General features: G+C 56.8%; 3 protein-coding genes across 17 annotated transcripts in view; 2 read left to right on the top strand and 1 right to left on the bottom strand.

Moving 5' to 3' along the window:
* Positions 1-5,824, top strand: part of EMID1 (EMI domain containing 1) — a 75,736-nt gene extending 69,912 nt beyond the window's left edge. For 3 of the 7 annotated variants that reach the window (XM_067015414.1, XM_067015413.1, XM_067015417.1), the window contains one exon: positions 4,989-5,824. In XM_067015414.1, coding sequence (XP_066871515.1) covers positions 4,989-5,210 — 222 coding nt within the window. In that variant the 3' untranslated portion in view covers positions 5,211-5,824. Of the gene's footprint in view, positions 1-669; positions 755-1,661; positions 1,753-4,988 lie in introns of those variants that run through there. The other 4 variants (XM_067015415.1, XM_059040236.2, XM_059040235.2 and 1 more) reach the window with 3 other exon arrangements.
* A 1,055-nt stretch (positions 5,825-6,879) lies between these two features.
* On the bottom strand, positions 6,880-12,495 carry RHBDD3 (rhomboid domain containing 3). 4 transcript variants are annotated; one of them, XM_059040243.2, is made up of 6 exons: positions 12,350-12,495; positions 9,827-10,016; positions 8,749-9,132; positions 7,668-7,830; positions 7,291-7,578; positions 6,880-7,203 (listed from the first exon to the last, which is right to left on the bottom strand). In XM_059040243.2, exons 2-6 carry the CDS (start codon positions 9,972-9,974, stop codon positions 7,026-7,028), a joined length of 1,161 nt encoding a protein of 386 aa, XP_058896226.1. In that variant the 5' UTR covers positions 9,975-10,016; positions 12,350-12,495; the 3' UTR covers positions 6,880-7,025. The 4 variants fall into 4 exon arrangements, with proteins under 4 accessions (XP_058896226.1, XP_066871522.1, XP_066871519.1 ...); XM_067015421.1 differs by having other exon boundaries at positions 12,315-12,373; XM_067015418.1 differs by lacking the exon at positions 12,350-12,495 and adding an exon at positions 12,015-12,310.
* Positions 12,327-15,926, top strand: part of EWSR1 (EWS RNA binding protein 1) — a 29,139-nt gene continuing 25,539 nt past the window's right edge. For 3 of the 6 annotated variants that reach the window (XM_067015410.1, XM_067015409.1, XM_067015408.1), the window contains exon 1: positions 12,535-12,627. In XM_067015410.1, the coding sequence (XP_066871511.1) occupies positions 12,615-12,627 (13 nt within the window). In that variant the 5' untranslated portion in view covers positions 12,535-12,614. Of the gene's footprint in view, positions 12,628-15,926 lie in introns of all 6 variants that reach the window. The other 3 variants (XM_059040224.2, XM_059040225.2, XM_067015412.1) reach the window with 3 other exon arrangements.

Here is a 15,926-nt window from a genome sequence, read left to right as displayed (position 1 = left end):
AAAAGGGCTGGGGCGGGGGCACCTGGGCCTGAACTTCAGCTTTGCCGGCATTTTAAGCCTGGCTTCCCAACGGCGATGCCACACAAACATTTTCTGATTTTACTCTTACATGTTCATTTGGACATGAGTGGGAAGGATATCGGTAAGTAGCCTGATTCCCACCAATGGAGTTAATTAGGGTGAGACAAATACAGTATTAAGGCAATATTGAGTCAGTTTAAAGACTATTAAGTAAAGAAGGGTACAAGTGGCCCAGGGATGTGGCAGGAATCATGCAGATGATGTGAGACCAACTGGTCTCAGGCAACAGAGATGGAGGAGGGGCCGGGGCTCTGCGGCAACCTCTGAGCAGGTTCTGTAGCCCGCTCTGGGACAGCAGTGCCGCCCCTGCAGACTGGCCTCCCTCCACCCCCAGTGCAGCAGGATTTGCAGGGGTGTGAGGAAAGAGCAGCCAGCTGGGTGGGATTCTACTGAGGAGGTTGCTTCTGCCTGCCTTGTCCCCCTCCCATCCTCTCCTGGTCTTGTCCCGGCTGTCCGTGGGCCCTGGGCTGTGGCAGGTGGTGTGGAGCTGCAGGTGCATGTCCAGGGTGGGGCATGGGCCTCCAACAAGCTTTGCAGGGCCCTCTCCCCTGCCCCCTTCACGGCTGCATCTGTCTCTTTCCTCCACAGGGGGAGGGGTTGCACCAACTACGCGAGGCTTTGAAGATTTTAGCTGAGAGGGTTTTAATCTTGGAAACAATGATTGGGCTCTATGGTGAGTAGAGACAGACAGACGGACAGACAGCCCAGCCCCCGCCTGCTAGGCTTCCCCAGGCCCTGCAGGGTGGAGCTGCCTGGGTCCAGTCAAGAGGCTGGATAAGGTACCTGCCCTTCTCCAGGTGGGGACCTGAAAGGTCAAGACCACCCATCTCTCAATGACTGGTCCCTTGTCCACAGGTGAAGGGGGTGGCCCTAGAAACCCAGGCCCCCACCCCTGTGGTAAGACCTGGGGCTCCAGACATTGTGGGTAATGTGGTTTCCAGGCCTGCAGCGGAACCAGAGGTGACAGATTTCAAGTCTGAAAGGAATCATGGGCAATGGAGCCAAACTCCAGAGCTGCAGGGGATTGTGGGTAACAGAGCCAGACTGTAACAGTGCAGGGGTTTGTGGGTAATAATGTCAGAGCCCAGGCCCCCAGGAGGATTATAGGTAATTAATCCAGACCCCAGTCAGGCCTCAGCTCAAGAGAAATTGTGGGGAACAGAGCCAGTCTGCAGGCTCACAGGACAACAGGTCATGGGGCTAGACTCCAGAAGTGCAGGGGACTGTGGGTGACAGAGCCAGGCTCAGGTTCCAGGGGACTCTGGGTAATGTACCACCCACCAGTTCTGACCCCAGAGGCTCTCACTGGGCAGGCCATCCTGGCCCCAGGGTCCCCCTTTAGTGGCCTGAGAGACCCTCCCCCAGGCATTCACCCACCAGTTTTCCACCTATCTGGTCACTTGAGGAGACAAGCGAGCCCCGTCCCCACTTAGAAGGAGCAGCCAAGGTCCCAACAGAGACTCATGCCCAGGTTCCTGCCCAGAAGCCAGCGGGAACTGGCCCCACCCCCCACCCTCGGTGCCCAGCCCAGCCCCTGGAGGCCGGACACGCACCGTCTGCTCTTCTCGATCTCCCATCAGGCTCCTAGCTTACAGAGTTTCCTGCAGCAGCAGGCTCAGCTGGAGCTCCTGGCCAGACGGGTCACCCTGCTGGAAGCCATCATCTGGCCAGGTAACGGCAGGGTGGGCAGGCAGGGGCAGCCCCTGCCAGGAAGGGCCTGGGAAGGGCCTGGGGACACAGAAGGCGCCTCCCAATACTGGATCCAGACTAGCAGACAGCCACTCTTAGGCCCTTCCATCCGGCTAGCAGACGGTGTCTGGCACAGAGGAGGTTCTGGTAACTAGTTCTTGAGTGAATGAGCACCTCCTCTGTGCCAGGTACCTCGCTGGCACAGGCTCCAACAGATAAGACAGACAAGGTGCTGCTCTCATGGAGCTTAGGGTGCTGGGGGTAAGCCCTGGAACTGGGCGTTAAACCTAGGGTGAGGAATACCACAGTGAGTACAGGTGGCCATCAAAGCCCACAAGTGCTCCTGATGCAGGCTGGGGGGTGACAGAGGGCATCTCAGGAGGGCTTCCTGGAGGAGGAGGCATCTAAGTGGAGACCTAAAAGGCAAGGATCAGGGGCAAGTGAACAGGCAGAGGAACAGCATGGACAAAAGCCAGGAGACCAGAGAGAACCTAGAGGGACAGTTCCGTGAGGTTGCTGAGGGTGAGAACAGAGACTAGAAGATCTGGCAGGGCCCCATTTCAGAAGGTCCTCGAAGGTAGGTCAGGGAGGCACAGAAGGAGGTTAGACACCACCTGGCTGTCACAGTGGGTCTAAGGAGGTCTCTCCACATTAAACTGGAGTCTGTGGCTGGCCCTGGAGAGAGTCGGAGATCAGCCACCCCGTTCCTAACCTACCCATGAAGAGGCCCCAGCCCTTCTCCCAGCTGCCCCATCTCTCAGCCCAGTCCTAGCGCATCAGTGCACACAGCCTCAGACATCACGTCCAACCTCCCATCTATTTTACAGATGGGGAAATTGAGGCCCCCAGCAGGAAGGAGAGCCAAGGTTAGAGCCAAGCCTCCTTCATTTGGCAAAACTGTAGGGCACACCTACTGCAGGCTGGGTCTGAGGCAGATCTCAGGGTACCCGCCTTGGGGAGCTGCCCATCGGGTGGTGGGCAATCCTCAGCATCTATAGAGATGAGGGCCATGGGGTACAGGAGCACCAAAGGATGTGTGTGAGGAGAAGCCTTCCTGGAATATGGGACCCTTGTGTTAGTCATGGAAGGTCCCTATGAGTGTGCCAGGAGGAAGAGGTGGGAGGGCAGCCCCCGTGGGGACAAAGGCCTAGAGGTGGGAAGGTGTGTGGGTTCTGCTTCCAAAGCTGCTCTCGCCATGCCACAGAGCTTCCCCAACTTCTGAAAACTCAGACCATCTCCCAGACCTCCTCCCCTCTCCCAGAGAAAGGACCAAGGACCAAATATCCCAGGTGCTCAGCTCCTTGTCAGATGTCCCCCGACTCCCCTCTCAGGAGGATTGGGAGGGGAGCCAGAAGGGACACACTGTGGCCTTGGATCTGTGCTCTGCCCCCCTCAGCCGGCTCTGTCTCCAGCAGCCCAGGGAGGAAGTGCCAGGCACCTGGCAGTGTGGCCAGGAGGAGGAGAGTAGAGGAGATGGAGCCTTCCCCATTGGCCCATCCTACACAGCAGGTGCTAACAAAAGACCCAGGTGGGGCATGTTTAGATTATAATCAATAACGATGATAATAGTAACAGCTGTCACACATCCAGTCCACCTGGGCCACGAAATTTACATCCATCATCTCCAGTCCTTGCAACAAGCTTTCTAGGTGGGTGATACTGTGCCTGCTTCACAGTTGAAGAAACACAGGTTCAGAGGGCTCATGTGACTCCCCCGGGACACAGGGATAGTAGTGGTGAGGCCAGGGGTCCGCCCTAGGTCAGGCCTCTAAAGCGCCAGCTCTTTGGGCTCCATGGGCAAAGGTTCCCTGACCCCTCTGCTTTGCTAGGCACTGAGTGGGGCCCGGGGGAAACCAAGGCCCTGAATTTGATCATGTCAGAACAGCATTTCATGACTGACTCACAGTGACCAGACCTGCAGGAGCCCTGGGTCGAAAACACACCAACCTAGTGACCACAATAATCCAACGTTTACTGTGAAAACTACTTTCCACTCTTGGTCACATTGAACACTCTGCAAGGATGTGACAACAGGAGTGTCATCCCCACATTCCAGATGAGGCTTAAAGGTTCTGGGACTTGCCCAAGGCCACATAACTGGGACATGGTGGGGCCAGGACTTGGCCTGAGCTGATGTTGGAACCTGAGCTTTGAGCTACCCTCCTCCTATGCTCCCTGTTTTAGGGCATGAAACGTTCCTTGACTGTGATTGCAGATACCTGTCTGCCCCAAGGGCCCCAAATCTCAGCCCAGAGGTGCATGGGACACAGGGTCAGAGCGCTAGACAGTTATGAGTATGAGGGTATAGCTCCCTCCCTGGCATTGCCTTCAGTGGGAAGCTGGTGCTCACCAGAGTCAAAGTGTCTCTCCTGTGAACAGGGTTTCGAAGGCTCAGCCAAGTCCTCCATCCTGGGGCCCTCCCCCTGGAAAAACAACCCATCCTTCCGAGCTGCCTAACCCCTCATTTAACTTTGAGAGGGACTGAGGTGATAGTTACATAAGGCTTCCTGGAAGAGGTAGGTCCTGATCTGCATTTTGAAGGTTGAGTAGTTTTCCAGGTGGGAAGAATGCCAATTATCCAGTTTTACTCTCGGGGGCCAGCTTATTTGCAGGTTGGGGCATATCTCACCATAGCCAAATCGGAACTGACTTCAGTAGTTACTGGAGTTGGCCAGGGCCTCTGTATGTGGAACTGTCCCCCTGGTTTTAGAGATGAGACAACTGAGGCCCTGACAGAGGTCCAAAGCCACACAGTAGGTCAGTGGCAGAGCCCGGCCTTCCTAAACCCTTCTCCACTACAGGTGGCCTAACCTGAAGAGAGAGGAAGAGTGAGGCTGATGCCTGGCCTTAGTTTACCCAGCTCTGAAATGGGGATGATTCAGGGCACACCTCCACTCCAAGATATGTTAACGAAAAAAAGAGCTATACTGTTTATGGAGCATCTACTACATGCTAAGCATTTCAGAAACATGGTGGGTTCATTGATCCCCACTTGGCAGAGAAAATCAAATAGAGGCCCTGAGTGTTCTAGTTGGGTTAGGGGCTAATAACTCCTGGAGGGAGGGGCACTAACCAGCTTTGCAGACCCCCTTCTTTCCCATACCTTTGCCTCTCAGACTTAGGCAGAGAGCCCCACCCCCCACCCCCCAGAGGGCCAAGGGAAGGTGGGCACCTCACACAGACGTCACTAACCCGGCCTCTTTCCTTCCCTCCCGCAGAACCAGAGGGGTCAGGGGCAGACCCTGCCGGCATGGGCACCCCCAGCCTCCTGCGGGGCAAGAGGGGAGGACACGCCACCAGCTACCGGATCGTGGCCCCCAGGAGCCGAAACGAGAGAGACTGAGTGTGGTGGTGGCCCCTTGGGGAGGGCCAGGCCAGGCTTCCCTTCCCAGCCTGGACTTGGCCAGCTGCCTCCGAGGTCCGCCATCCGTATTTATTAATATCCTCAGGGTCCCTTCTGCCACCTAGGCCTTTGGGGTGGGTATGTCTTGGTCCTGGCAGCCCGTGCACATCTGCCTCCTATGAGGCTGAGCCAGGACTGGAGCCTGAGAGGGAGGTGTGGTCCAGGCAAGAGGTGAGGCCTTGCTCAGGGCCCTGGGCCTGTTTCCCTCTGTGAAATGGGGTGATGCAGGCCTGTGGGGAGGGGCAGCAAGTTTGGAGCTTCTGTCTTCTCATCAACTGCCTGGCCATCCAGGCCCCAAGCAACTGAGGGAGTTGGAAGCTGGGGCTCTGCCCGGCCCTCAGCACACCCAGGGATGATGAGGGCAGGCAGTCTCACCTCCCCACTCCCCAGCCAAACCTGGGGGGCCCACCTGTACCCCTCGTCTCCTTGTTTTCTGGTGCTGGGTTCCTGGCCCTGAGGTCAAGCTACCTGATCTGACTGGACATTCAGGGCTCCTTGTCTCAGTTCTGACCCCTGAACCCTCAGTCCTTCTCATGTCCCAGGCAGAGGGGGCATGGAGAGGGAGGGGCCCCCTACTCCCACAACGGCTTGTGACAGACACTAGGAGGTAGATGTGTATCAGCCAATAAAGGCCCCCAGCCTCACTGCCCACCGGCCTGGTCTCAGTGTATGCTTAGATGAGGGGCAGCCGGGCAGGGCCAGCAGCCTCTCTTCTCAGTGCCCTTCACTGTCCACCTGCAAAGCACGACTGTGAGGCCAGGGCTCCCCTGGCCATTACCTGGGCAACTGGGGAATGGGGGTAGGTGAGCAGAACAGAGGCTCAGGCCATCCCCACCCCTGGCCAGGTGTCCAGCAGGAGCTACCAGACCTCGGGGCAGCTTCCCTTCTCTGAGCCTGTTTTCTCACCTGTAAAATGAGACTGATGGTGTAGTCCTCAGGTTTCCCAGTCTGTCTCTGGCCCCTGGCTGGTGACCAATGGCAGGGTCGGTCTCTGCGGCCCCTCCACTCTGGCTCTGGCCTGGGGTACAGCCTCATGGGGGACCAGAGCACAGGCCGATCCGGGACCTACAGCCCCCGGTACTGCCCCTCAAAGTCCAGCTTCCCGGCCCTTCTGCCTTGCAGAGTTCCCATTGGCAACTCACACCCATGCCCCACCCTCTGCCCTCTAGGCTCTGGCTACACCTCCCCTCCCTGGGAGGGGGCAAGGACTGAGAGGGGCCAGGAGGGAGGAGCTGCTTCTTCAAAGCTGAGGAAGCTTCTCCCCCACAGCACGCCCACATTGCTTCCTGCTCCTGGGGGCCCCCGCAGGGCCCAGCCACCGGCCTCAGAGCCTGCCCTGGGACAGGCCTGAGGACACTGACTGAACTGGCCCTTGTCCAGCAGGGACACAGGGGGCTGTGGGCAGTGAAGGGATGCTGTTCCTGGCGAATCAGGGAAGGCTTCCTGGAGGAAGGTCTCCATGTAGGTCAAGACCTAAGGATGGGTAAAAATTAGCTGGGAAACAGATGACAAATGCTCCTTGGCAGAGGGTCCAGCCCAACAAAGACCCTGAGGCAGAAGCTCGGTAACACTGTGTCTCTGGACATCAGGAAGCTGCTTTCCTGCAGTTGGCTGTTCATTCACTGCTTGTTCATTCTTTCATTCATTCATTCATCCCCCTGATGTTAACGTAGAAGAGTCAGACACAATTGCTGCCTCTAAGGAGGTCCAGGTTGAAAAGTGAACTGGTTTTTATTCTAAACAGTACCAGGGCAGGATGCTGGGGGGCCACCCCTGAACCCACCCTGACTCTCAGCAGACAGGGCTGGGCTCTGACAGGCCAGGCTTCTTCTCACCTGAGAGCCTGCCTGTGCTAGGGGGGCCCAGGACCCTCAGGGTGGGTGGGTCCACCCCTCCCCTGAGTCACCAGCGCCTCGGTGCCCACCTCCCCGCCCACCAGCAGTGACACGGCACCCTCCACACGGCCTGTGGCTGCCAGGGCCACCACCGCCTGCTCCGTGGGGAAGCCCATGCGCTCCAGTTGCTGCAGCCTGTGGGAAGGGGGGACAGGGAGGGAGTGTTAGGGCCGCTTCCAGCCCCCACACCAGGGGACCCCACCCCTACTTACCCCACCTTACCGCAGGGAGGAGACAGAGGACTTAGGCAGCCGGAGTGGGCTCTCGGGACCCTGCACTGGCCCCTCAAGGAGCGAGGCCTGGATCCCCTTCTGCAGCATCTGCTCGTCTAGGGCTGCCCACAGTGGGGTCCCTGGGGAGAAGCTGGACCCAGACCAGGCCAGTTCCACCTCTGAGGAGCCCTCCCAGAGCGGCTGCACAGGCCCCAGGCCTGGTGGGAGCGGGGCTGAGCCTTCACTGACGGGCCAGAGGCTAGGAGAGGCCATGTAAGGAGGTCCAGGGGTGGGCGGCCTGGAGGGGCAGAAGCAGAAGAAGGCCTGACTGCCAGCCACCGGCATGGCTTCCACCACCGGGGCCAGTGTCCTCGGCATCACCCTCACCTCACTCCGGCAGGATGGGTGACAGGCAGCTCAGCCAGGCTGCCTGGGGTGGGAAGCAGCTGGAGCGGCCAGCAACCCGCCAGGGCCCTGCACAGGACACCCTCCTGCAGTGCCTGCAGCCGCTGCTCAGAGATCTCCAGCCACCGGAAGGCCCCAGCCGCGTCTGTCTGCCCAGGGCAGGGCGGCCGGTCAAGGAAAACCACATCCAGCCAGGGGTGAGCCCACGCCACATGCCAGGCCCTGTGCCAAGTGTGTGATGGGAATTCCCTCCTGTCTCCTCACTGTGGCCCTGCCAGGGAAGTGTCATCACCCTCGTCAGCAGCGGAGGCTCAGAGAGGAAAAGGGCCCTGCCTGAACAAGCCAACAAGAGGCAGAGCCAGATGTGCCTCATCCCAAAACCTGTCTCATCCCCATTCAGCTGCCCCCTGCCCACTGTCCCCTGAGGCCTGTGTGCCTGCTCAGGCCTGTGACACCAGGCCCACCCCTGGGCCCTGTCCCAGCCAGGGCAACATGCTCCCCTCTCCAGGATTCAGCCGGGTGTCCCCAATCCTAAATGACTCCAGGGTCAGCCTGCACCCACTGTTCCCTCTGACTGCACTGTTGTCCCCGACAGGCATTAAGCATCTTTGGAGCAAAAGCCTGTTTAACACACCTGCACCACCGGCCGCAGGTCGTTCCCCCTTTTGGTGCCAGGAGAGCCGCAGGCTCACGCTCACCCTGGTCCTTACACCCTCTGTACTGTCTGCCGGGCCCATGCTCTCCTTTTCCACTTCTCGTCAGCTGAACCCCTCCTTCTGCATGGACTTGGCATAGACCCACCTCCACTGGGACGTCCAGATTAAGTGCCTCCTTGGGCCTCTCAGCTCCCAGGCTCTCCTTTAACTTGTAATTGGCACTCTACATAGCCACAAGCCCCCAGTCCCCAGCCCAGAGACAGGCGAGAGGAGGACTTGGAGACGCTCCTGGGATGTGTGTGAATGTGGGGGCCCGAACCCTTGTGCCAATTCCTTCCCAGGCACCCTGGGGGCCCAGCCACAGAACCCACATGTCCACACGAGCCCTGGGCCCAGGCAAAGGATACAGGCCAGGCCAGCCAGGAGGCCGCAGAAGAGCTGCAGGAAGGGTGGCTCGGAGCTGAGCAGTGGTGTCAGGGCGAGCAGCAGCCACGGCAGGAGCCATGGTGGCAGTGCCCCACGGGGCCGCCTAGGGTGGTAACCCTGCCCCGCCAGCATGGCCAGGTGGACAGGCATGTATCCACAGCCCCCGGCTGCACTGGACAGCCCGAGGCCTGCCAGCAGCACAGCCATCAGCCCGGAGGCCAGGGCGAGGAGGGTGGAGGCATGCAGGAACCGCAGTGTGCCCAGGTGGCACTCCTGCCGCCAGCCCAGCGTGGGCAGGAGCAGCAGGCTCAGCAGCAGCCCTGGGAGGGCCTTGTGGCCCAGGGCGTGTGTCAGCAGCCGGTGCGCTGGGAGAGAGAATGGGCTTATGTGCCAGGTTAGTGGCCCTAACTCCCAAGGCTGGCCCAGGTGTGCCAGATGGGGAAACACCCTCCGCCAGGGCCACCCACTAAGCCAGCCTCCCCTCCCCGGGAGCCAAAGTCTGCCCACTGCCAGTAGTTTAATCACTGGTGGTTGGGACCAAGGGCTTCCAAACACTGTGACCGCCCCCCTGCTGCTTTAAGTAGAACAAGCCAGACCCAACACTCGGTCTTCTTAAGAACAACCAACCATGGATAAGTCACTTCACTTCTGTGAGCATCATTTGGGTTCCTCAAATGTAAATGGAAGCTGTCATTCTTGGGAAACAGGTGTTCAGCTGGGGTCACTCTTCAAATCCCTAGTGCCTCCTTCCTGTTCTTGGGCTTAGCTGAAAGTCTTAGTTTATTTTAAGGGAAAGCCACCAGAAAGGGGAGCCGTCTGAAAAGAATTCCTACTCACAGGCTCCCACCCCTGTGCTGGCCCCTCTGCCCAGGTCCTCGGCCCTCCCTTCTTGGCTGTAGTTGAGCTGGGCATATGCTCCCGTCCAAGGCTGACCTTCCCTGGGGCCCTGGGTCCTGTCCTTGCCTGACAACTGCAGGATGCATGCTGCTCCTGCCAACTGGTCTCAGGCCCTACAGCAAGTCTCCTGCCTCCTCCAAGGCCCATGAGGCCGGCCCTCACCCTGCCAAGGGTCCAGCAGCAGCTCTGGGGCCAGGACAAGGCTGGGGCCGGCTCCCAGCAGCCACAGGCTGCTCATGAGCAGCATCAGGACGGAGGAGGCGAGAGGCAGCGCTGGGGTCAGTAGGCCAGGGTGACCTCTGGCATGCATAGCTTGTCTGAAGGTGATCAAAGGTGATCTTGGGGCTGTATGCTAGGGGTAAAGGAAAACAATAACAAGTTATTATTGCAGCTTTTATCTGACTTCCTTTCGGCTACCATACCAACAGCACCATTTTACAGAAATAAAAACTGAGGCTGGAGAGGCGGGTGCAGCAACTTGGCCGTAGAGGACCTCAGAGCCTAACCATGTGTTTAGCCATCTTGCCATCCCACCGATGTGTAAGGATGGGAAGAGGCCAGGCCAAAAGGTCCCTGAGCCCTGATGGGCCCTGGAAAAGAGCCTGGAGTGGGAAGCACAGGGAATGGGAAGTTGAACGGGGGGCCCTGGACTCCCAAAATTTTCTGGATTTGTGCAGCCCCCCAGGGCAAATTCAGGGCCATCTCCAGCTTTCCTCTGCCTCCCTCTTGCCTCAGGCTACAGACCAGCCACCTTCCTCCCTCCCTCCTCCCCTCCACTGACTTAGAGCTCCAGGTGGCCTGAGCTGCCCTTGACAGAGTGGGTAAGGCCAGCCAAAGGGCAGGCAGATTAGGGAGGGGGTGGAGCAGAAGGGTTGGAGGAGAGGCAACAGGAGTCTCACACCCTGAGTGCAGTGACACTGGACAGAGACGTCCCCTTCCTCGAGCCCCAACCACAGCCCCTCTGACCCTACCCTCCCTTTCACAGAAAGGTTTCAGTATCCACTCCACTTCTTCCTGCTGTGTATCTCTCCCTGGGCAAATCTGGAGCCTCTCCTTCCTCATCTGTAAATTGGGGATTAAGAAAATCCATTCCTCATAGGATGAGAAAAAGGAATGGACTCAGGCAATCCCACAGCTCCTGCTGGATAAACTGTAGCCATCCTGGCTGTCCCCAACAAGGGGAAGCCTGAACATGGAAGCAGCTGCTCCAGCCCTCAAATGTGCCAATTTCCTGCCCATGATGCAAGGCTTTCTCTCCCATTCTCCCTCCTCACATTCAGCCTGTCCTCTAGGCCCTGCTGGAATCCCCTCACTCCTGTACCCTAGCCTGTCTCAGGACTCCCACTGAGCTGATTTTATAGGGCAGGAAGCAAAATCCCAGAGACAAGAAGGCTGCTTCATCTGCTCCCTTGTCATGGGCATCCTTGGCATCAAAACCCACTTGCCAGTTTCCTGCAGGAAAAATATAGAAAACTCCTCTGCCTGCGACGTCCTTCCTTTCATCTCTCTAACAGCAAACTCCTGTTCACCCTTTGAAGCCCAGCTCAAAGGTCCCCTTCCCCTCCTCTGGTCCCTCCACATCTTGGAGCCTACCCTATCCAGTGAGCACCGCTTGGCCTGTTTTTCTCTAGGCAGGTGGTCTGAACTGGGGGAGGAGGGGTGCTCCTCTTACTCATGGTCAAGTTCCCCAGGGTGCTCCTAGCACATAGCTCGTGCTTTATGTGTCTTCACTGAAAGAAAGACACTAGCTTTGCTCCAGGTCCCGCTGAAGGATTTGGTGAGCCCTGCCCTTCGCTGGGCCTGGGCATCCGCCTAGGGAGACTGGGTTGAGTCCAAGAAGTCAGGCAGGTGCCAGCCTTGCGGGGAGCCAAGGCACCCACTGCCAGCCTTCTCCTGCACCCACAACCATCCCCCACCCCACTCCGTGTACTTTAGTAAGAGTGAGAGACTTGCCCATGGACCAGCAGAACTGGGATCTGAACGCCCCGGGTCTCAGTCTCTTTATAAAACGGGGCTGTGCAGCATCAGGCCCTGCCTACCTTACTGGGAAGCCGGGAGAACAGAATGGAAAGACAGGACGGGGACAATTCTTCCGGGTGATGGAGAGTGTGGGGGGGGGCGGGGGGGGGCTCAGCTTTGTGACTTTAGGAAAAGTACCCCAAGTCCTTGGGCCTCAGTTTCCCCTTCTGTAAAAACAAGGTTGTTGGATGAGAGGTGATTAAAGGGTCTTCTCAACCTCGACCGTTACCGGGGGGCTCTCGGTCCGGGCGCTACGTTCGGAGCCTCCCATCCAGCCCACCGGCCTTGGCCCCCTCCCCCGCGGACCGGGCCACGTGTCTGGGGTACTCACAGCGCAGCGCGCCCCCCGCCCCCAGAAGGCCGAGTGGAGCCCTTGGCTGGGAGTCGGTACTCTAGCTTCCCGCCGACACCCGAGCGCCCCGAGCCCATTCTGCTCGCCCTCGGGCGCGTGACCCGGGCCGACCGGTCGGCACGCCACCCCCGCCTCCTCCGCCGCCGCCCGCCGATTAGTCAGCAGTTGTTTTAGGCCCCGGTCCCTTCCCCCAGCCCTCCCGCCGGCCTCCGTTTCCCTCCAAGGCCGACTCTTCAGAGACGGTCCCTAGAGCCAGCGGGAGTAACCATTCCAAACAACCTAGCATCGACCGGAGAATCACTCCGACTTGTTACCAAGATCCGCTCGCCAGCCTCTCCCGCGCCTACGGTGCTATTTTGGCCCGCACGTCACATCCGGTGCTCTTTATAGAGGATTAGGACTAGAGTTGCGGGAGCGAAGGGCGAGAAAGCTGTGGTTCGTCCCGCCCTCTCCCACCCCCGTGGCCTGGCCCGATGGTAGCGCCCGAGGTTGCGGGTTTCGCGCCTGCGCAGTGCGGCGCCTAGAGGGAAAGCGAGAGGGAGACGGACGTTGAGAGAACGAGGAGGAAGGAGAGAGAAAATGGCGTCCACGGGTGAGTGTGGTGGAACTGTGGTCGCGCCGGCTACGGCCGGGTTGCCCAAATTGGGGGCTGCTCGTTTCTCGGGGTGGCTGGGACGACTGAGTGGATCTGCCGAGAGGGGCGTGAGGTACCTTTCGCGGCCCGAGAAGCTCGACGGCCGGCGTCCCCCTCCGCTCCCTCCCCTCCCCCAACTGGGCAGGCCGATTCTGGAACCTTCCGGCACCCCCCGCGCGCGGGGGGCTCGAGGCGGCGGGTACGCGCGGGGCCTGCTTTGGTCTCCATTGTGTGGTGGCCGTCGGGCCCCGCGCCCTGGGCAGCCCGCCACGTGGGCGGGGCCTGTGGCCTCTGGGCCCCCGCGTGCGGGTGGGGGGAGGGCTCGGCTAGGCTTCGGGCCCGGCACCCCGAAACCGGAGGGGGGGGCGGCGGCGGCTCGAGAAGTCGCAGGCCCGCTGACCTTCTGACTCTCCCCACCCCAACCCCTTTTCCAGGGCGGCAGCCTAAGCCTGAGCGCTCCTCTGTCTCACCGAGAAAACGAGGGAAAAAAGCAAATAAACAAAAAAGGTTTCGCGGATTTGTGAGCCGAGGGGCGCCGACCTATGAGCGGGAGCCCCGTCATTCTTAAAGCCGGGTCGGCTGGGGCGTCCGGGGCCGCCGAGCTGCGTCCTCGGCGGGCTCCAACCCCCAAGCCGAACTTCTGCCCAAACTGGGCTTTAGACGGAGTGCCCCCCCCCGCTCCTTTACAGCCCCCCAATCGGCTGCCTCTTCGGGATTCGCTTTTTACCATTATTAATTCTCCTTACCGGCCCAAAAAGCAATTCCCAGGGCCATTTTTCAGCAAAGTACTGAGATTTTTTTGTGTAAGGCCAACCCGGATCGTGTGGCCAGAAATCCCCACCGAAAGAAATTTCTGGCCTCTTTGACTTAGGGGAAACAAAAGGCCCCAGTCGGCGTTTGAATTATACTTAAGTAATCGTTTCGCACGTTTATTCGTTTAGGTTAAGCCGAGAGGCTTGTTTATTTCGTGGACTGATAGAAGAGAGCGGAAGGAGGCGCGGACTGGACTTTGAAAGCCCGGGGGTGGGAGCTGGCATATGATGTCTGGGGTGGTCCTTGACGCCCGGAGTGTGTAAGAGAGTAGCCTAAACGCGACCTGCAGTTTGCAGCCTGTTCCTGCACTAACTTGTGGTTATTGGTCGAGTGGGGCATTTTTGCCTCCGGGGGTGTTCTTAGGCAGCCTGACTCCAGGCCTTAAGAGGCAGTTGGAGAAGATGGAAGATGGGAAAAGCTCTGGGTCCTTCAGAGTTTTAATTTGAAAAGCGTCCAGAATCCAGCAACGGAATGATAGTTTAAGAACTCTCCGCAACTATGTGGTCAGTAAACAAGCAGGTAGATGCTGGCGGTTAGTGCCAGGGTACAGAGTGCCCCTAGAAGAAACAACAATGAAATAACCACAGTCTTAGACACATCTTGGTGGGAAATGGTTTCCTCAGAGCCCTTTCCACCTTCCTCTTCCCTGCAGTGTTAGGATTTTGTAAGGGGGAGTGCTACTCTCCCTTCCCTGTTAACGTCTGGAGAGTAAATATGTGTGTGTTCAAATTTGTGTGTGGCTGAACTTGCCCCTTTTTCGTTCTACTTTGCTCAAGCTCTGTTTACTGGTAACCACCACATACTATATTAGAATGACAATTGTGGGTCATGTAGACACACAGTAGTAGGCCTGGCTAGGGGCCCTTTGGGGGGTCATTAACTTATCTGGACTTTGGTTTCCTTTCAGTCCAAAAGAAGGGGTTAGGCTAGACCGTTTAAGAGCTTTTTCAGCCTTTAGCTTCTGACCTTACAGCAAAGTATTTTGGCTCCCACAAAGTTGTCCCATAGTGACTTTAACTTAACTCATGATGTAGTCTGAAGCTCTAAATCTCTGCAGTTTCGATCGTGACTGCCTTAAAGTATCTAAAAGCTACCACCTTGGGTAATGTTAGTTGTTTTTCCTCATGTGTAGCATATATAGAAGAGTACCTAGAGTATATGTCCACTTTAACGAAGAATTACAATGCGAACTCCCAAGTAACCACCATTCAGACCAAGAAATAGAACATTGTCAGCACTGGAGGTCGTGTGTCCACCCCCTCCCGCCCCGCCCCAGTCACAACCCCTTCTCTCCTCAACCTGTTCTGTATTTTTAGTGTAGTCTTAAGCTGTAGATTTGGGAGTTAAAAAAACATAGCTGCTAAATAATCTGACCAATGTGTAACTGTAGATTTTTGAGGCCATATGTTTGTATGCTGTAGGTAGATAACATAAGTTCTCATGAAACACATTTGCTACTTCCTGTAGCCCACCAGTATGGGGCTAAATCAGCTGGTTTCCCCTGGATCTGAGATCATTCCTTGTTTACCTCAGCTTCGCACTTTGATGTTTTACATAACTGTGCTTGTGTAGCAGTCCTCTTGCAGACATTGAGCTTACTTGTCAGCTATTTAGAATCATTTCTCTTACAGAAGCCAGTTTGAAATATTTGATTTTTGATGCTTCATTGGTATGTTTATTTTGTAACTACAACATGGAAGAAGTGATTTGCATTTAGTTTTTTATATGTCACATACAGAGCTAAGATTGTCTTGAACAAATCAATTTGTTCATTATACATAGCCTTTGGCCGTTGGTTTGTTAATGTTGATGATTCAGGGTTCTGAGTTAAGGGTGTACAGAGGAAGGAAAGTGGTCAAGTGAAGTGTAGAGAGATGAAAAATGAGCCAAGTTAGAGAGATGGATTTAGCAAAATGCTCTGGGGGCAGGCCCGGTGAACTGTGAAGCAGGCTTTGAATGGAGTGGGGTTAAAAACCCCTCCAGGAAGAGCTGTCAACTATCGCTTTCAGATGAGGAACTATTTTCTGATTGTAGAAGAAAGGACCCTTTGGTCTGCCTTAATGACAGTGTTGCCTTCTAACATAGAATAAGATACATAGTTCTTGTGGAGAGCAAAGAATTGGGCAGGATTTTTTAAAAATAATTAACTTCTTTAAAAATATATGTTTGATTCAGTAGTGCCATGAAAACCTCTTAACCATTTTATTTTCTGTTTTCATTACTTGCAGACGCCTCAGTGGACCAGAGGGGGGGTTTTTTGTTTTGTTTTTAGTCCTTTTTTGTGTGTGTTATAAATTTCTTATGAAAAGGAAAGTTGTAGGAAGCTTTACTTAGGGAGGAGAGGGGAAGAAAAGTTGTTTTAAGTTGAAATCACTTGAGTTTAAAAAGATGATGTTACCTAAAGCCAAGTTATTCCCCAAAAGATTAAATGCTTTCTCCTCTGC

The sequence above is a fragment of the Kogia breviceps genome, chromosome 15 (assembly GCF_026419965.1).
Source record: "Kogia breviceps isolate mKogBre1 chromosome 15, mKogBre1 haplotype 1, whole genome shotgun sequence".
Lineage (NCBI taxonomy): Eukaryota > Metazoa > Chordata > Mammalia > Artiodactyla > Physeteridae > Kogia > Kogia breviceps.
Note: the sequence above shows the minus strand (reverse complement) of the source record. Positions and strands in the feature narration are given on the sequence as shown.